The 20,412-nt window shown below is 43.5% G+C and overlaps 1 protein-coding gene across 1 annotated transcript in view; it reads left to right on the top strand.

Annotated features, from left to right (window-relative positions):
• syne1a (spectrin repeat containing, nuclear envelope 1a) overlaps positions 1-20,412 on the top strand; it is a 96,636-nt gene that overhangs the window by 6,218 nt on the left and 70,006 nt on the right. The window contains exons 3-42 of the mRNA XM_089022675.1: positions 2,281-2,376; positions 2,825-2,908; positions 4,023-4,043; positions 4,136-4,228; positions 4,699-4,862; positions 4,940-5,136; positions 5,940-6,058; positions 6,268-6,324; positions 7,302-7,409; positions 7,639-7,776; positions 7,906-8,064; positions 8,139-8,251; positions 8,332-8,500; positions 8,584-8,680; positions 9,177-9,382; positions 9,745-9,909; positions 10,050-10,202; positions 10,936-11,079; positions 11,343-11,513; positions 11,591-11,749; positions 12,339-12,503; positions 12,738-12,872; positions 13,593-13,754; positions 13,836-14,044; positions 14,140-14,239; positions 14,425-14,589; positions 14,659-14,826; positions 14,996-15,160; positions 15,337-15,477; positions 15,550-15,710; positions 15,884-16,040; positions 16,426-16,653; positions 16,733-16,831; positions 16,952-17,139; positions 18,434-18,557; positions 18,636-18,802; positions 18,881-19,034; positions 19,207-19,832; positions 19,930-20,109; positions 20,251-20,404. Coding sequence (XP_088878801.1) covers positions 2,281-2,376; positions 2,825-2,908; positions 4,023-4,043; positions 4,136-4,228; positions 4,699-4,862; positions 4,940-5,136; positions 5,940-6,058; positions 6,268-6,324; positions 7,302-7,409; positions 7,639-7,776; positions 7,906-8,064; positions 8,139-8,251; positions 8,332-8,500; positions 8,584-8,680; positions 9,177-9,382; positions 9,745-9,909; positions 10,050-10,202; positions 10,936-11,079; positions 11,343-11,513; positions 11,591-11,749; positions 12,339-12,503; positions 12,738-12,872; positions 13,593-13,754; positions 13,836-14,044; positions 14,140-14,239; positions 14,425-14,589; positions 14,659-14,826; positions 14,996-15,160; positions 15,337-15,477; positions 15,550-15,710; positions 15,884-16,040; positions 16,426-16,653; positions 16,733-16,831; positions 16,952-17,139; positions 18,434-18,557; positions 18,636-18,802; positions 18,881-19,034; positions 19,207-19,832; positions 19,930-20,109; positions 20,251-20,404 — 6,261 coding nt within the window. The remainder of the gene's footprint in view (positions 1-2,280; positions 2,377-2,824; positions 2,909-4,022; positions 4,044-4,135; positions 4,229-4,698; positions 4,863-4,939; positions 5,137-5,939; positions 6,059-6,267; positions 6,325-7,301; positions 7,410-7,638; positions 7,777-7,905; positions 8,065-8,138; positions 8,252-8,331; positions 8,501-8,583; positions 8,681-9,176; positions 9,383-9,744; positions 9,910-10,049; positions 10,203-10,935; positions 11,080-11,342; positions 11,514-11,590; positions 11,750-12,338; positions 12,504-12,737; positions 12,873-13,592; positions 13,755-13,835; positions 14,045-14,139; positions 14,240-14,424; positions 14,590-14,658; positions 14,827-14,995; positions 15,161-15,336; positions 15,478-15,549; positions 15,711-15,883; positions 16,041-16,425; positions 16,654-16,732; positions 16,832-16,951; positions 17,140-18,433; positions 18,558-18,635; positions 18,803-18,880; positions 19,035-19,206; positions 19,833-19,929; positions 20,110-20,250; positions 20,405-20,412) is intronic.

Consider the following 20,412-nt stretch of genomic DNA (forward strand, 5'->3'; position numbering starts at 1 on the left):
TGTCCCTTAGTGGGGCTATTATGGTGTCTAATTAGCCTCCCCAAAAATTGTCTGCAAGTAAACACCCGCGTGGGTTCACAGTCTAAAACTTTCAAGGTAAAACATATGCTATTATAACTGACATTAGTAATTTTGTCTTTATTTTTTTACTGTCAAAAGTGTCACAGTCATTCATGCAGTGTTTCGGAGTGTGTGTGTGTGTGTACAGCCCACCTCACTACTCTCGCAATGTAATGTGCAAAGCTACAATTATGCACTCTTTTTTTTGTGCACAGATCCCCTTAGTGTAAAGCGAGATTATGAAAAAAAAAAAACACCTACCTGGTCCAAGAGCCCATTAAAATTGGCCTTGGCAGAGGTGTGCATCCCCACAGGGTGCCCCTCAGATTCAGTCCCAAATAGTCGTTATGATGCAAGTGTTCAGCCAACTCTTTGTCATCTCATCTCAGTGGAGAAAAAAATAGTATTCTGTGTTGAAATTAGTCAAGAAATATTCCCACTTTCAAGCGTTCCCAAAACATGCACAATGGGGGGAAAAGTTTGATTGAAATATTACACCGGTCAGCAGCAAATTGTAACCATTTTGGACACCAATTTTAAAAATGTTGAACTCCAGAACCATATAATTTAGGAATCCAATATTTTTTCTGATGAAAAAAGAGAGGCTACCTCAATAACCTCAATATTCTGTGGATCTTGGAATTTCAGCGACAATGACAAAAACCCTGACACTGGAGTGGACACATTTTTTGCACATTGTCAGGCAGTGAATGGGTTAATTTTGATTGACAGTATAAAAGCTGCTGCACTATATGTTTTTTTTACCATATGTTGAATTGTTTTCCCCCGCACCTCCACACTATTGGACTTTAAGGACCCAAAGCATCCCTCAAGCACCTCTGCACACAATCAATTATGACAGCAGACACTCAAGTGTAATTAGCTCATTATGACGCCTGATTTATTATTATGATTTTTTTGCCTTTTAGCTCACGTGGCTCTGCAGAGGAAATGAATATCACTTTCTTATTTTTGTAATTATCCCCAAATACCCTCATTAGCCCTGGGGATCATCAAGCCCCAAAAGCTAAATTTAACTTCAATTACCCCACAAGGAGGTGGGGAGGTGGAGGGCTATTTAACCCTTTCTACTTGTGTGGCGTCTTTTGGAAAGAACCACACATGCTTTTCTGTGTGTTTTAATAACCAAAGCCGTGAAATGACATTAGAAGAAAAGCCTTAACTGCATTGAACTAATTAATTTTGGAGAATGTGAGGCTTGGGGCTTCAGCGATTCCCCCCCACCCCCTTACTGTGTCTTCTCTCATCTGTCTCGCTGCCACTCTTTTTCTGCTCGATTATGCCCCCCCTGCACATAAACATGATGGGTACACGCGCGCGCACACGCAGTCCTTTTCCCTCCGTTAATCTTCCTGTGAATGGCTGGTTAGTTTCAACACCCCTTCCATCTTGAAAGCGTTCACCCCTCAGCATGTGACTCTTAAAGAAAAATCCTTGATGTGGTGTCGGCGAAAAACAGATATGTGGATTTTTTTACACCCCCCTCCACAGTCTGAGAGGTTAGCGAGGGAGTCAATGAGAAGGGGATCCGGTTTGACATCATCAGCATATTTTAGGATTTGAAGAGCCCACTTAGAGCTCACTGAGCCCCTTACTGACTCCACTTATCACGCATAAAACGCCACACAGGGAAGACAAAAATGGTTTTGGGGACTCCGAGTACATCCATAGGAGGATTTCCTCTTTAAGTAATTCACTGCCAGACTATGTGCAAAAATGTGTCCAGGGTTTTTGTCATTATCACTCAAATTCCTGGACCAACAGAACATTGAGTTTTAGGACTACATAAATTTTCAGTACAGTATTTGAAACCTTAGACTATCTTCTTTCATCAGAAAAAAAGAATTAATTCCTAAATTAAATTTTGATCTGGAGTTATACGAGCTTGAAATGAGGGCATCAGTCCAAAATGCAATGCAATGCATACATATTGATTTACATAGCGCTATCACAACAGCTGAAGCTGGAACAAAGCGCTAACATGGAAAAAAGGGAAATTTTGCCCGCTTGTGGAAGGAAAAATAACATTGCCAGAGGCCATGGCCAGCGCTTTATCGGCACCCTAGCAAGAAAAAAACATCTGAACAAATTCGGGATGGAAGTCTCGCTTTCTTATTCAAAGTTGAAGATTGGCTGTAATATGGGTTTGTTTAAAACACTTTTGATAATCACTCTTTTCTATCTTCTTTGTCTCAACAGCGTGTTCCACCCCTCGTCGTGACCGATCTATTTGAGGATATCAAGGATGGGGTGAAGCTGCTCGCCTTGCTGGAGGTCCTCTCTGGCGAAAAATTGGTGAGGCTCAAGTTCATCGCTTCGATTCGAGAGCGTGCGTGAAACATGATTGCCTATCATGTTAATCTGGAAGGAGCTAGTGGAGCGCACGTGAACATGGAGCATTGTTCGCTTCCATGTGGAAATAGCGCATCGATCACTTCTCCTCTGGATGTTTGAATGAATAGGAAAAAAAGGCAGATTCACAGGGACAGATGAGTTCGGCAAACACACAAACATACCCATACAACAATAGCTATTGGTACTTGTGTCAATATTGCCTCAGGTCCAAGTGATCTGTGGTCTATTGATCAGGGTGCAGCTTGGATCGGGCTGGATCTCTTCACACTGGTGTATTTTATGTTCCTCTTTAGTTGAAAAAAAACCCCTCACTTCCATTTCCCAGATTTGTACATCCTCCCCCCAGTTATGTCTAGTAACCCCATTGTTGTCTTGGTTTTCCCTCTAGCCATGTGAGCAAAGCAGGAAGCTAAAGAGAATCCACTGGGTTGCAAACATCGGCACCGCTCTCAACTTCCTCCAGGGCAGGAAGGTAGGAGAGATGCGCTCTTCTTTTTATCTTTTTTTTTCTCATGGGTTTAATTTATTTATTTCTTGGGCCGTTTTCCCCCATGGGTGCCAACGTGGAAAATAAGATTGACCTTTCACTTCTTTCCTCCCCGCATTGCTTTATCTCCACCCGCCGAAATCATCAGTCGATGCAGTCAGACTTTGGGTTCATGCTGACTCCTCAGCTCCAGATTTGAGAAAAAAGTTCTGCATTTTAGTCTTCTGCACTCCTCGTCTTCTCCCTTGCCACCATAATGTGCACAATTACATAAACTAATTACAAATCGCTTCAGTAAACTGCGCCTTCAATGAGATTAGTCACACATATTTAAGGAATCCCCCTCCTCGCGCACACTCGTGCTCGTCTTGTCCCCGGCTATCCAAATAAAGCTCACAAACAGGCGTCTGCGAGGACATTGATTTCCCCCCTCTTCCTCAAGTGTGACAGGGTTAAACCATAAATCCTACACCAGTAATCTGGAAGCGGGAGATGAGACGTCAGCGGGGCTTCTTGTGTGTGTGTAGAAATCCAAAGTTTCAAATTAAATGTAAACACACGCTGGGAGTAAATCCAATGGATGTCTCGACTGTATTTACGTTTACTTGGGCAAATGATTGAACAATCTTTGTGCGTGTGTTTGTGTGTGTATAGCTTTATATTTAATTTTTATTTCCAAATGAAAGTTATGAACATCTCGCCACTAGGTATGACTTTATCCCAATGCTGCCCAAATAACCTGCTGTGTTTTCCATTATAAACTCCGGCTCTTTCTTATCAGGATCCCCACACTGACACCCATTGCACCCCCTGAGATTGCCCCCATATGACCCCGGCTTTATACCTTTCCATGTTGAGCCACTCGAAGTGTTTCTTATTACCAAACAATCACCTGTTGTGCAACAGCGCCTCCGTAATAAGCTCGTGTTAGGTTATTGAAAATGTATCGCGACAGATCTTTACATACAGCTCGCTGTTCGGGGTCTCCAATGCCTCGCATAGCCTGGGGTCTGCCATCACATGCGCAACAAGGCGTCCATCTTTCATCAATCACATCGAGAGTGCCTCTTATGTCTGTTTTTTTTTTCTTATTCTCTAGTCTGCCTACAGGGGATCGCCGGTTAGTACTGTCTCTGTTTGTTTGTCATCCATAGCAATGTTGTGTATTATTATTAGATTTGAAAATACAATGCAATCTTTATTTGAATACAGATCAAGCTGGTGAATATCAACTCAACAGATATTGCTGATGGTCGACCGTCAATCGTGTTGGGTTTGGTGTGGACTATTATCCTCTATTTCCAGGTAATATATTCTCAACAGGAAGGTTAGCATTGCATATGTCTTGTAAAGCCTTTTTTGTTATGTAGATATAATCACCGTACATATTTTGCAGGGCAGTTAAAAATGCTCATCAAGCTTAACAGAAAAGAGTCGAGAGCTGCTGAAATAAATGTTTGCACTCTGTCCAAGGTGCAAGAGACCAGCTGCCATCTCAGGGTTTTTTTTTTCACACATGCTCGCATCAACTAGAGATGAATAAAAGTGACGGAACACTCCACGCAGCACAAACACAAGATGTAGACATGGGCTTTTGGAAAAAGACAGTACTTTCACATACTGATTGCAGGTTGTTGGACCTGCGCTACAAGAAAACACAAAAATAAGACATAAACAACAACGAAAAAAGCAAGGCTCGTGAGAGCACTTGCTGACGACTGCCTACTTGGGCGCCATCTTGGATTACTCCTTGTATTCTCTCATTTCCCCTTCAGATCGAGGAGTTGACTTGCGGTCTCCCAGGAATCCAGGCCTCGTCAGACAGCTCCTCCTCATTGAACAGCTCCGCTAGCCCCCCTGTCAAGAGGAAGCCACTGCCCCCCGTACAGGGCAGCGCGAGGAAGGCCCTCCTAAGATGGGTCCAACAGACAGCCACCAAGTGTGTAGTCTGCTGATTTAACTACACCGAATACAATAGCTCAACATTAACCCTCAATTGCGTCCCTTCTTTGCCAGGCGTCTGGGAATCGAGGTGAAAGATTTTGGTCCCAGTTGGCGAACAGGTTTAGCCTTCCTCGCCATCATCCATGCCCTTCAGCCCAATCTAGTCGACATGGAACGTTCAAGAAAGAACTGCAACCGAGAAAATCTGCGGGAAGCTTTTCGATTAGCCGAAACACAATTGGGCATTGCGCAACTCCTTGACCCTGAGGGTATGTCACTTTTACTTCCATGTTGTTTTTTTTTTTGATTAACTAATTCACTGCCAGACGAGGTGCACGAATGTGTCCACTCCAGTGCCGTGGTTTTTGTCATTGTCAGTCAAAATCCAGTACCCACAGAATACTGAGATTCAGGACTACATAAACATTCAATGAGGCGGAACAAAGCTTCGACTCTCTTATTTCATCAGAAAAAAAACAGTTAATTCCTAAATTATATGGGTTTGGAGTTATATGAGCTTGAGATGAGGGCAGATGTCAAAAAAATGTCAAGCGTATTTAGTTCTAGAGTTATCTGCAGTGAAAGTGGGGTGGCTGTACAAAAGACAAATGCTGGCCCCTCGTGGGAGGGAAAAACATTGCCAGAGGTCTGACCGGAGCTTAATCTCTACCCCCTGCAAAAAATAAAAAATAAAAATCAATTCAGGAATGGCAGTGAATGAGCTAAGTTACATGAATCATTGAAGAAGTCACATTGTCATTTTTCTGTCCCTACGTGAATATGCACATGAAAAACTAAAAATCAAAATCAACACCAGAGGAGAATTCTGGGTGTCAACTTAAACATCACATTAGCAGTCATGCTGCCAAACCATCTGTGCCCGTTCATGCCAGATCCCCAGAATAAACGCTGACAAATCAAGCCTGACATCAGAGTAATTGAGGTTCATTAGGCCATGACATTTGCGACTGTGGAAAATAATCCAAAAACGATTTGGCTCCGGAAAGCGCAGAAGAGTTGATTTCATATCTGCTTGATGTCTGACGAGCGTTCCCCGGGTGGCATTTGTCAGACGTGGACGTGGACAAGCCGGACGAGAAATCCATCATGACGTACGTGGCCCAATTCCTGAAGCATCATCCTGACGGAGAGCATGGCACCTCAGAGGGACGAGGGGCAGAGGAAGAGGAGGTAAACAGCTGTCACAGCGATTTCATTTTATCTTCACGCCCTTGTCTTTCCCACAAAATGTGGCCATGGTGTTCTTCACGTGAAGCCAAATATATAATTGCACATTTGTTGTTGATCTCCTGGATTTGCACATATGTCTCTGCTTGTGCGTCACATTGGTTCTCGCTTGTGTGCTGACCGCCGTCCTTGTCTCAATGGTTGTCGTGCAGGCGCCTGTCTCGCGGCATGAGCTCTTCGCTCCTCGTGATATCGAGGACATGTTGGAGGTAGGGAGGCGCTTCACATCATCGTTCGTCTTTCCAGCTAACCGAGCGCACTCTCAGATGCTGTCGTATCACACAAAGCCTTGCCATGTGACGAGAAGTCATATTTTGTACAGATGCTCCTCAATTGACGAACGAGATACGTTCCGAACAGTCGTTTGTAAGGTGAATTAGTTTGTAAGTTGATTCAGTGGAAGTATATGGAAAGGAAAGGAAGAAGTAGAAAAACAAAATATGTGAAGTGTGCCGTAAAGGCAGACACTCTCGCGGTGCCATCTTGAAGTTAAATAAACAAACTAAATAACAAATAATGTGCCACAACACAAAAGACAGTTATTAAATTCTAAGCACTTTCTGCACCCTCTTTGTTGGATGAAGTAGTTCTAGATGCTTTGAAAGGCGCTTGAAATAAAATGTATTATTATTAAATGAAAGAAGAGAATAATCAAAGTGTCCTTTTCACTAGTGGATCAGGGACGTCATGGGGAAATGTGCACATCTGCTATAAGCTAAATGTTGAAAGCAAACACGTAAGCTGTAGCATCTATTGACAAAAAGAGACTGTCTCACGTCTCCTGCCCCACGTAAATCCACTTCAATTCCAAGCCGCGACAGCGCTAAATACGCATCCGCGCTCTGCGCTGATGATTAAGCCGTCATTAAGTATCACGTTCGGACCAGGCTTTCCGTAGAGAGAAGTGATAAAGCTGAATAGACTTAGTATTATCGTCATGGCGACTTGAAATGCCGGTCAGGGATCCGAGACAAAATAGTCTGTTTAAGCCGACTTTTTTTTGGCAGCTGTGACTATTTTGACACGTTGTCCAACAGAGAACCACGCAGGATTAGCCATAAATTTTTAACGGTCCTCCATTCCTCCTCTCCTCGCTTGTCTTTGTCTGCTTGTCATTTCTCTACTTGTTCCCAATTTCCATTTCCCTCCTCATCTCTATACCCCCCGCTGTGCCAACCTCCTGTAGAGAGAGCAGCGAAAGAGCCTGAGGGAGTTTAAAATGTGGCTGGACCAGCTGGAGAGGGACTCGCAACAAGCTCAGGAGACAGAGGGTGATCTCGTTTTGCAGTACCAGGTTAGTGTGTACACTTTGTGCGGACCGCTTGTTTCGGAATGGGTGCAGGGGTTTCCATTATTAGCTTAATCTACTGCTGCATTACATTGAGGGGATCAGACGACACCCCCGCCCAAAAGCTATTGTGGAGAGAAGTACAGTTACACCAAAAAAGGGGTTATAATATAAAATTATAATATTTGGGGCTGAATTAATCATTTTCAAATAGAACGCTATGCATTTTGTGTAGTTATTCAAGAGTCTGCGTGTGCAGCTGGAAATGCAGAGGAAGCACATGGAAGATTGTTTAAAGTCCTCACAAAAGGACGGAATACTGACAGTCGATCAGGCTCTGGTCAAACAAGGTTGGGAAAGGGTCTCCAACAGGGTGAGGATACACACACGATGAATTCACATCAGGCACTGGCAAGACTTATATAGATTAGATGGCCTTCATATTTGATGATATAAACCCGCACAATCAGTCGCATGATTTTTATCTCGCCATATTTCAAAGCTCCTGGATTGGCATCTGTTGCTGGATACTTCCCTTCCTGCTCCTTTGGATGAACTGGGGGCTTGGCTGCACCACACTGAAGGCTCCATGCGCCAAGATGTCAGTACCCAACAAACCGACCACCAGGCAACCATCAGCAAAGCTTTGCAAAACCACAAGGTTGAACAACAATGCTAAACACTTCACCGAAACCACACAGATGTGTTGTTTTGATTGTTTTTTCGCTTGACAAGGAGGTGTTGAAGAGCCTTGAGGGCCACCAGCAGCTTTTTCGGACGATCCATAAGGATAGAAGTATCAATGGCGTATCTGTGCCTCCTGAACAGCTACAAGACATGGCAGAGAGGTTAAGAAGACACATCCAGAAACAATTATAGTCAACAAACTACAATGTCCATTAACCATCTTTCTCCTTTTTTTCCCTAGATTGAATTTCATCTCCACATCGAACAGCATCCAACTGGCGAAGATGGAATTCCTGGAGCACAAACACCGCATGGAGGCCTTTCTCACCGAAGCGGAATCGAAGCTCAAATCCTGGATTGTCAAATATGGCCGACAAGAGTGTGTGGAACAGATGCTACGCGATTATATTGTAAGCCCGGAGTAAATAGTCTTATTCACATACCGTTTTGCTCAGATTTTATAAACGGTTTCTGTATCTATGTTTTCCACTAGTTTTTCGTGGAGAAGCAGTATTTCTTTGAGAATTACAAAACCTTGTACGAGGCATTGAAAATCGCTGCAGAGGTTTACATCAGCGCTGATAGCACAGGTGAGGAAATAATCTCTTTACATTTGTCGTGATTTAATTGTTTGATTTATAAATATAGTAATCCCTCGATTATCGTGGTTAACCGGGACCGCCCGCGATAGACAAAAACCTGCGACCCTAATGAGGATAAAGTAGTCTGGGAAATGGTTGGATGAAATGAAGCACATTTGGGAGCACATTTGCCTGAATACAGAAAATACGACTTAAAGCATCTCGCCAATGGTACACCCTCTTTATCATGGACCTGGCTACAAGCTGTCTGCTTCACCGTCTCCAGGCGAAACAGTTAAATGAGTTTCCTCCACCATGGGAATACACGCCCCCTCCCCGCCATTTACTAGTTTGTGGGATTCTGCTCCATTTCTGCCCATCTCTGGGCATAAAAATGAAGCCAGTGTTCAGGCTTTGTTATAACATTTTAAGGGTTCGTGTCACCTGAGACTGTCCTCCTTATTTACTTTTGTTCCTCTGTAAACTTATTTTGTCCTCCCCAAAGCCGACGAGGGCAAAACAGGGGCGACACAGCTAGTGAGGGACGTGGCGGCCCAATGGAGGAACGTCTCCGTGGAGGTGCGCAGTGTGAGGAGCATGCTGGAGGAAGTCCTGTCCAACTGGGATCGCTACGTCTCCACGGTGGCTTCTTTGCAAGCTTGGTTGGAGGACGCCGAGGAAGCCTTGAGACAACCGGAAAACACAAAGCGGGTACGCAAAGTCTGGGGCCATGTCAGATAACTTTTGAGTCACTTGCGGGTAGTCGCCAAGTCAGCACGAAACAAAACTCATTGACGCCCATTGAGGACATTTCATTTATCGCATTGCCTTGACAACGCAGGTGTCACATCCCCATAGTGGATTAGTCAGTTAATTACTGTTATTGTCATTTAAATTCACTACTTTATCTTTTTTTCTTATGAGCTGTCTTTTTTAAAACTTATCTGGCATCTTTGAAATCCATTAATTTCCATGTCTGCTTCTTTTGCTAAGTCATATTTTTTTTAATCTTCTCCCTTTGTTTCAGTAATCGCCTGCTTGTCTCTTTATCTTTTCGACACTTTCCGTTCCAGGAGTTTTTCAGGAATCTCAGCTACTGGATGGATCAATACGGCGCCATGAACGATGCAGGGAATTTTCTTATCGAGACCTGTTGCGAGACTATCTCGTTTGAGCTCAAGCAGCAGCTGCTTCTACTAAACGGGCGCTGGAAAGAGCTTATCTTAACGGTGAAACAGGTAGACAATGAAATCATTATTCTAAAAGTGGGAAATTCTGTGACATGTATTATAAAAATGGGAAATCAAAGTAAAACAAAGCAAAATGAAAATTCCTTTTCTGTCCGTCCTAATTTCCTTTATTCCCTCTTTAATTGTAGCACGGCCAGGTTGACGAGTTGGAAAAGTGGCGCAAAGACCATCTAAAGGCAATGTCGACTTTGACAGAACTTTTGAATACAGCAGAGGACAGGCTCGGCGCTCCGGTCCAAGTGTCTTTCCTTGGAGTCCGAGCCTTTTTGCAAGATGTGGAGGTGGGAAAATAACACGCCGACTGTGATACATTATACCGAATAAGTTTTTTTTTTTATTCACTATCATTATAATGGTGGTCACACTGATGGACAATTTCGAGTCTGCAGTGAATCTAACATTCACATTTTTGGCAAACCCTTCATCAAAACCACATATAAATCCGAGAGGAATAATTGAGGTGTCTCAATATTTTTTAACTCATTCACTGACAGACGTGTAAAAATGTGTCCACTCTAGCCAGTGGCAGGGTTTTTGTCATTGTCACTCCATGACCCACTGAATATTGAGTTCTAGGACTACATAAATATACAACACAGCGTGAGAAACCTTTGACTTTCATCAGAAAAGATTAATTCTTAAATTATATGGGACTGGTGTTATATGAGCTTGAAATGAGGGCGGCTGTCCAAAATACAATGCAATACATACATATTGGTTTATATAGCGCTTTAACAACAGCTGAAACTGGAATAACGCACAAATATGGAAAAAAGGGAAATGTTGCCCGCTCATGGAAGGGAAAAACATTGCCAGAGGTCTGACCAGCGCTTTATCGGCACCCAAGCATGAAAAACCAAAACCCGAACTAACCTGGGAATTGTGCTCTGTCATATTTTCAATTTCCGAATAAATTCGTGAATGGCAATGAATAATTAACGGCGCACTCGTTCTGCCTCTGATATCCGACAGTCGCGCCACGACCGACCCCCTTCCCTTCACCTCTCATTTTAGAATACCAAGCAAAAGTTCATCGCCATGGAAACGCAGTACAAGTTGGCCGGCCGCAGCGGCCATCTCCTCGCTAAGGACAGCCCACCCGACGAGGCCACCAGAGTCATCGCTTCCATTACAAAAGCAAAGAGTCAATTGAGTCAGGTGAGTGTTGAAGCGGCATCGCGTACAGTTTTCGCCATTGATGCACATTTTTGTGTTTATCGGATGATTATTTCCAACTAACATGGCATCGTTTCCATTCAAGACAACTTTTATTTATTATTATTATTACTTTTTTTTACCTCATTCACGAATGTGACCCACCTATTCATTTTAAAATTCAACGATGGACTTGAGCTCAAAGGTAGACCCACCCACTTCATTCAAGAATACTCACCTTTCACTTTTCTTTTCTTTTTTTTCAGATAAGAGAGCGCTGTCCCATCCTAGCAAGGGAGTGTCACGCCCTTCTGCCATTGCTGGATGAAATGGAGGAACACATCTCTGTTTTTTATCAAGCCCTTGAGCGTGCCGGTCGTATTACTAAAGGAGATGCAGACACACCGAGCCCAACACTGCACAGACACAAGTGGCAGGTTTGTATGATTTATATGACATATTTGAACTAAAACCTGCGGCGTGAATAAATCCGACAATTCCAAAATGTCCTCAGGATTTGATGAATCAGCAGCAGAGTTGCAAACGATGTCTAGCGGTGATCGAGAGGAACCACAACACAGTGCAGAGGGTGCTTTCCAACAGCAAGGCGCTTCGAAACTTGGACACCACCCTGCTGCAGAAGACGACGGCCGAAGTACAAAGCTCGGCACAGGTTCGAATGGCCCAATGCACTGAACTCATTCACTGCCAGACCTGCAAAAAATGTGTCCACTCCAGTGCCAGGGTTTTTGTCATTGTCACTTGAATTCCAGGACCTACAAAATATTGAGTTTTAGGACTAGATCAATATTCCATGCCTTAAACTTTCAATGCCTTAAACCATAAACTATCTTCTTTCATCAGAAAAAAGAGTTACTTCCTAAATTATAGGGGTCTGGCGTTATGAGCTTAAAATGAGGGCAGCTGTCCAAAATACAATGCAATACATACATATTGGTTTATATAGCGCTTGAACAACAGCTGATGCTGGAACAAAGCGCTAACATGGAAAGAAGGGAAATGCTTGTGGAAAAGAAAAACAATTGCCAGAGGCCATGTCCAGCGCTTTATCGGCACCCAAGCATGAAAAAAATACAAACCGAACAAATTCGGGAATGGCGTTCTACGTCCTATTTTCAATTCCCAAATAAATTCGGGAAAGGCAGTGAATAAGTTAATGAGATTTGACAAGATTCACCTGTTGTTAAATTTCCCAAGTATGTCTGTTGTTCACACAATCTCTTGTCTCTCCTTCCTCTCAGACTTTGCTGAAGGAGGTTGGGGAGTGGAGGAGGCGAGAGGAGGCCAACAACTGTTTGAGGAGAAGGTTTGAGGAGTCCAGACAGGATCTGGAGGCAGTGCTGAAAAAAGCGCAGGACTGCTTGGAGGAGTCGGGGGTCGCCGAGGAATTACTGAAGAAGCACATGGTGAGATCTCATCCTAAAATTAGATGCGAAAGACAGAACAGTGGTTGACTGTTCTGCCTGACAGTCTGAGCACAGTCAGCAGCAGTGACATCAGAGCAATCCAGTTTGACGTTACGGAAGTTCTTTGTGACGATGCCTCGACATCATTGCTTTTCTATCTTTGCCTTTGAACTTGATGCATTGTCACTACTCCCTCTCCAACCTTTTGGGGCTTTTCAACTTTGTGTCATCAAGGATTTCTTCAGCCAACTGGACCAGCGCATGCTTAGCGTCTTCCTGAAGGCATGTGACGAGCTGACTGACATCCTACCAGAAGAGGAGCAACGAGGGCTGCAGGAAACAGTCCGCAAGCTGCATAAACATTGGAAGGTCGATGGATTGATATGCTATCACTCTCAAATTAACTCTGCCTTACAATTACTGCCAGACAATGTGCAAAAATGTGTCCACTCCAGTGCCAGGGTTTTTGTCATTGTCACTCGAATTCCAGGACCCAAAGAATATTGAGTTTTAGGACCTCATAAAATTGCGATGCAGAGTTAGAAATCTTAACTTAGTTGATTCTTAAATTATGAGTCTGGAGTTATATGAGTTTGAAATGAGGGCGGCTGTCCAAAATGCAATGCAATACATAGATATTGGTTTATATCGCGCTTTAATAACAGCTGAAGCTGGAACAAAGTGCTAACATGGAAAAGTAAAAAAATATTGCCTGTGGCCATGCCCAACACCCAAGCATGAAAAAAGCATGAAAGCATGAAAAAAGAAATCCTGAACATACTCGAGAATGGCGCTCTACCTCCTATTTTCCATTCCTGAATAAATTTGTAAATGGCAGTGAATGAGTTAATGGCTTAAATTAAACTCACACAAGATATGCTTAATTATTTTACCCGAGAGAGCCTCCTACTTTATCTTTTAAGTGCATGAGGATGTAATGGAACTCTCTCATGAATTATAGGAAAATCAATTTTAAATGTAGATGTGGTCGGAAAGACTTTCACACGAGGTTTTGTCATAAAGTGGTTATGTTAGTAATAATAAAACGGCAAACCCTCACCCACAAAGGTTTTTGTCATTATGTCCCAGGCCATCCAAGGCGAGGTACCATCTCACCTACTGCGTCTGCAAGTAGCAGTGGAGCAGTGTCAAATCGATGTCGTCCTCCAAGAGTGCAGATCAGAGCTGGACAGAGAATGGCATCTTTTATCTGACTGCTCCACCAGCGAGCCTGTGATCCAACAGCACAGAGTGAGCTTCGAGTGATGATAACACCAGGAGGGCAAAACAAATTTCACTCTTCAGCAACACTTCCCTCACTCTCTTCCGCAGACGTTCTTCAGAGAACGCAAACCTCTGGTTGTGTGCGAGAAGCGACTTAGGAACATGGAAGAACTCTGTCAGAAGTTGCCTGACAACGACCCGGGTTATCGAAGGCTGGATTCTACTCGGAGGGCTGTGGAAGACATCGCGGAGCACATCAGGAGCACCGGTGTTCAAATGGAGAAGCAGCCTGATAAGTGGAAAGAATGGAATGATAGGTGTGCATGGACTTTATTCAGCTCTGATAAAAAAAAATCTCAGGTCACTCAAAGTCTTTAGAGAATGTCCTGTAATAACATTTATCTTCACGCAGATTTTGTGAGCTTTCCGACTGGCTTTCATCTCAGAGGAGACACCTGAAGGAGACGACCAGATCTTCCAGACATCAGGGGGAAGTTGATGCTGTTGCGCAAGTGAGTGAGCATGCTGAATACACCCCTGACATGAGGATTGTATTAATTGTTTTTAATTGTGGGAACAATATCAAAATGATGTGCGTATGAAATGATACATTGTGGCCTCCACCATTAAATTGCGAGTTTAATATTGTTCTAGCAAATTTGCTTGGTTGCCACAACCTTTTTTCAATTCATTTCAGGCACTGCGAGAAGCAGGAGACGCCCGAGAAGAGAGTCTCTTATGGCTTAAGAGTCGTCTCTCGAGTCTGACTGATGTGAGCTCTGAAGTGGAGACGCAAAGACAGCGAAGCGCCCTGAACAAACTCTCGGCTGACTTCAAGGAGCTGTTGTCCTCGCTGTATCAGGTATCCATAGATTTTTCAGATGCTATGGCTGCAGTTGGGTTTGACCTTCTTGCATTCCTTTGCTCACAGGGAGCCGGCGAGGGATCAGGGGCACCTCAGTTCGAGGAGCTAAGGCAGGAAGTGCGCGGCGTTCTGGAGGAGATCTTGAGAGCCGGGAAGGAAGCCGGAGAGCAGATCAGCAGGATTCTGGATGCTGAGGATCTCAGCGAAGCCCAGGAACTATTTTTTATCCATCAGGTATGGATTGAGAATTATAAGAAACGTTCAAGTGATGTTCGTCTATCTTCTATCGTCTATCACTCCTTCTCCTGTCCATTGAAATTTAACCTTACTATACGATAACAATTTTTTTTGTGTCTTGTATAATCAAAAATCCACCCAACATGTTAAAATATATGCATTACAGCAACACTTAAAACAACTCCAGGCTCTCAGAAGGGAAGCGGACATTTTGGTGTCCCACTCTGAGCAGCTCCATGCAGGAGAGTCGCTGAGTCGCTCTGTGCACGAGCTGGAGGAACGGGTCCGAGAAGTGGACTGCCAGTTCAGCGCCAAGGAGCACAGCCTGCAGGTAGTGTGGGTTTTCCACAAGCCCTCATAGTTTGTATCTTTGTGACTGCTTTATTTCCTGTCTATGATACCTGTCCATGTTAAGTGCTTTGTTACAGTTTCAGCTGTTGTTAAAGCGCTATATAAATCAACATGTTTTGAATTGTATTGTACTAATTTGCTCTATTTGATCCCCAGGCCACTCTGAGTTCCTGGCGGAACTTTGAAACCGACTGGGAAACACTTCAAGTGTCTCTTAGTGACATTACCATTGAGCTCCATAGAGAGCTTGTATTCAACAGCCTAGATAGTGCCAGGAGTGAACTGGACCACACCAAGGTGTGTTTTTGTGCGACTCGGTATGGCCCTGCTGAGTATTTCTCCTTTAATATTGTTTGTATTTGGCCAAAGGAGCTTTTCCTAAAGCTTGAAGACTGCTGCTTGAGAGCAAACGTCCTCCTTGAGGAGGCGGCAGATCTTCAGCTTGGACCAAAGAATCAAATTGCGGTTCTCCATCAAGCCCAGTCCACCAGGGAAACAGTCAAAATGCTTCAAGACCATCTCAACAAAAAGTTAGTTTACTCTACAATGAATCTGACTAGTTGAGGTTCCTGAGCACTCTTGTCGACCATTTTGGTTGTTTATAAAAATTAGGATAACATCTTCCATTCCAAGCAAAGTCCAGAAGAGACATTATTATATTCACGCAAAGTATTCCAGGTATGAGTAATTGATTTCCTTCTAGCGTTACCCAACTGGAGAGGACGTGCTTGTTATGGGAGTGCTTGAATGACCAATCTCTGACCTTCTGCGCATGGATCGATGAAAACCAGAGAGCGCTCGATGCCATTAAGGTCACCTCGCCTTCAGATCACTCGGATAAACACATCGCCACTGTAGAGGTGTGTAAACCGTTCAGTGAAAAATCCAACGCAAGAGACCTTTTAGTTGCAAAGAAATCTATATGCTCCAATTTATTGACCATATTCTGCCCAAAGGAAAATACCGTTGCCTCATGCAAAAAAAATGAAGAATTATGTGACTATTATTATTAATGTTATGCACCCACAGTCATCAGTCTGGAACCTGCTATCGTGAAAAACTATTGCGTTAAATTTACCTATTATATAAAATGGAGTCAATTCTGACAGTATATAAATTGATAATAGCAAAGGAAATGTAAAAAAAAAAACATCTCCATGTTAATAACCTTGTCAATCAAATTGACTTTTACGTTGAATACGAATATTGCAAACGCCCACGTACAACCTCCTTCCATCCCTCCAGGCTGTGGCAGAAGCTTTCGAGGTGAGAAACACATCGCTACTCCGCATGGAGGAGGACTTCGAGGCACTGTTCAGGTTTATGACCCCTGGAGAATCCGGGTGCATTCGAGCACGGCTCGTACAGATGAAGCGCTCCTGGCAAGAACTGATGGAAAAAACGGAGCAGCTCACAGGGCAGCTCAACCAGAGCCCCTCCTATCAACAGAGGTGCAGCGATAACCTTGAGCAGGTACTCTTTGCCATATGCAGAAATGACTAGCTGGTTAATTATTGTTATTTTACATAATGAATATGTGGATCGCCTTTAGGTCAAGAAAACGATGCTTAATCTCAAAGAGAAACTCGACACCCCTCTTGCACTCTGCTCATCATCATCGCAGACGTACATGAACCTACAGAGCCACATGGTAAAAAAGTGCAAAAAAAAGAGTGCTTCATCGATGAAGGAATTGACTGACAACCACTCCAGCATGTTCCCCTGTCTATTCTTCCATGACCTTAATGAGTGTGTTTGTCCTTCCTTCCAGGAGGTCTGCCAGGCAGTTGAGCAGCTAAATCCCAGACTGATGACTTTGTGTTCCGCTTTGAGGATGCAGGGAGAAAGTAACGAGCTTGAGCAAGAGGTGCCTCACCTGTACCAGCTGCAAAGAGAGTTACTGGAAAAGGCCAGAGACAAACAATCCACATTTGAGAGCCTTTTAACCCTTTGGAAAAGGTATTTGGTCACATATCCAACCAAGATAAGATAAACCAAGATTCTCTCACCTTGAAAGATAAGATAAGATTCCCTTGAGCCGGAATTCCCTTTATTTATTTGCTTGTTTTAACTTTGAGGCTAAAATTAAGCTTTATGATCTGTTTTATGAGTGTCGCAGTGGAGAAATGTACATTTCACAGCTTCAAAGTTATGAAAGGAACAGTTGAAAGGAAAGAAAGACGTACAAAAACAAAATGCAGGAGTTTCTGTAAAGGCAGCCACTCTCGCAGCGCCATCTTGAAGTCAAAACAACAATCAAACTAGATAACAAATAATATGACAACACAAAGACACACAGGCATTCAATTTTAAGCACTCTTTGCACCCTATTTGTTGCATGAAGCAGTTATAGATGAAAAAGGAAAGGATCAAAGCCTCCTTTTCACCAGTGGATCAAGGACGTTATGGTGGAATGTGTACGTCTACTACAAGTTAAATGTTGAAAGTAAACACGAAGCTGTAGCATCAATTGACAAAAAGAGATTGTCTCACATCTCCTGTCCCACGTAAATCCGCTGCAATTCCAAGCAGCGACAGTTTCACATACGCATCGGAACATATGCTCCTGTGAAGAAAAACAATTGTATTTGTTCGGATGAAATATAGACTTTATATCCTCTGTAACTATTCACTGGTTTATTACTTTTGGTGCAGAAAACCCAAAGTGTGGCGCTTTCGTGAAAGAAATCTGGTCGAAAAGCAATTTTGACAAGACAGTTGAGGCCTATTATTTACTGTCTGACTGTTTCGCTGCCACATATCTAATTACTATTGTACGAGCGCTCTATTTCCTTTTGTTTACCGCTTTCGGTTCAATCTCCTCCCTCTCTTTTGTTCCCCAAATGAGCAACGACTTATCTATGACTGCATCTTGTCTGTAGCACAGCCGACCATCCTTATTTCTATTTTCATAACCCGCTTTTGTTATCATTGTTTGGTGTTCCGCGAGAGCTGTCTGTTTTCTGCGTTCATTGTTTTATTCATGAGGAAATAATAACTGTTAAATGGTGTCTCAGGGCTTGGGATTCTCCAAGTCTCAAATGAGTCTTTTTACAAGTGGGGGAGTGTATTTGTGGTGATTATTTTAGTGACCTTTCTCTTTCCTAACTGTTAAATGTGTATGAATGGCTACAATAAACCAGAATTAGAATCAGAAAGCCTTTAATGGTTCCACAATGCGGACATTTGCAAACCCTGGATAATATTGTGCTTATTTGACACAATGCCAAACTCATTTTTTTTAAATCCTCAGATTTGAAAAGGAAATTTCCTCCATGACAAGCTGGCTGGATGATTGCGAGTCCGTGTGTAATCCAGTTGAGAAGTTACTCTGTGCTGACAAGCTGAAGCTCACTACGGAGTTCCACCGCATCCAGGTATGATTTTTAAATTTTTCATCATGGTTGTCACCGTTTGCGGTCTGAACTGACTTGGTACATTTCTTTCCCCCATAGGTGATGGAGACGGAAATCCCCGCCAATGATGCCCTACTTGAAGGTCTGTTAAACATTGTTTCGTGTCTCTACCCGTCTGCACCCGAAGCTTGCGTCCAGGAGCTGAAAGACGACCTCACCCAAGTGCAGAAGAGATACGTTTCATTGAAGAGCAACATCACACACAGGCAATCTACTTTTCAAACAATTATTTCATGCATTGCAGGTCCAAAGACTGTACGTTTGATTCTCAATATTTATTTTAGGCGTGAGCGGCTGCAGTGTCAGTTGTCGCAGCTGGAGCTTTTCGAGGAATCTCTTTTGACATTGAGCCAAAACAGCAAACACTTCCTTTCTGTCCTGAGAAGTTCCCTTCAGATTGATGTCACTGATCTGAATAGTACCTTTACAGAGCTGAAGGTGAGTCATGAGACACAGTTTTATGTGTATGGAATGTTCTGTTATTTAATAAAATCTTACTGATTTTAATGGAAATGTGTGTAAACTGAGGTTCAACCCGACATGGGGCCACTGTATTTTCTTGTCCAGCTTGCCCAGAAGTTAATAGATATGATTAACACTTTAATTCTAGGAGCTCAACTCTCAATTAAAGGCTTGCGCTTCATTAAGAGAGGCTCTCCAACAAAGAGAGTCTGCCCTGCTTCCACACTCAACCTCAGAAGCTCAGCAGCAACTCCAAGCCTGGAGAGAAGATTGCCTACAACCCTTCACTGAGTGCGGACGTCTATTGGACCTTCGTAAAAAGTGTCTGAGCGAATTCAAGTCCTACCTAGAGAAGCACAAAGCAGTGGCCGGGGCGGTTCGCATGCTTCACGAGGCCCTGAAAGGGGACTGGCATCCATCCAAAGCAGAAGAGCTCCACTGCCTGGTCGGGGAGGTTGCAAAAGACGTGGCCCAGCATGAGGCAGAGGCCATCAGTTTGGACGGGCGTCTGAGCAAAGCCCACCTTCACTTGTGTGCCTCCGAAGACTCGGGAGGAAAAACCTCTTGCAAGGCACAAGCAATGTCCCTCGTCACTTCGCTGGAAGAGGCGCAGATCACTTTGAGATGGAGGCAGAGTGAATTGGAAGCCCTCAAAGTTATGCGGAAGTCTTTTCGGGAGAAGAAAGTGGAAGTGATGAAGAATTTGGAGACGTTGCAGTGTAAAGTGGGGCAAGAGGTGGTCAAAGAGACTTCTGTGCAAGCATTTCAAAACAGGTACTCGTCATATTTTACACAACAGCTTCACTTGTCTGTAAAATTCGGGTCTGGATCGTAAACACTGTATGACAATCACTCCAATCTTATCTCCCAGGCTGTGTTACTTGACCCAGCTGGAAGATGAACTTCAGTCCCTCCATCAGTCCAATCAGTGGTTAGAAGAGAAGGGAAAACATCTGGCCCAGAAAGACCCCGAGCAGGCAGGCCATGCCCTTGTAGATGTGAATGTGGTCAAGGCCGCCTTGGACTATGTCAGCACTCTCATCACCAAAAGGTCAGCGCAAAAGAGAAGAGAAAATAGTCACTTTCTTCCTTTGCTAAATTCTCAAGACATGATTGGAGTCTACAAATAAAATTTGCATCCTTTTTTATCCATAAATCACCAGCTCTATTTTATGGCTTCTTTTTGTATTAGTAAGGACGAAAGTCAAGGGGTACTCCATCTTTTGAGCCATTACCATCACATCAGATCCATCCTCAATGCTTTGATGGAAAAAGCCAAGGCGCTCGCTCACAACCTACCCAATCACGACCACACTGCTCAGGAGGCCGTGAGGTCCTTCTCGCAAGTGAGAGC

The sequence above is a fragment of the Hippocampus bargibanti genome, linkage group LG19, assembly GCF_051943395.1.
Source record: "Hippocampus bargibanti isolate YZ-2025 linkage group LG19, ASM5194339v1, whole genome shotgun sequence".
Taxonomy (NCBI): domain Eukaryota; kingdom Metazoa; phylum Chordata; class Actinopteri; order Syngnathiformes; family Syngnathidae; genus Hippocampus; species Hippocampus bargibanti.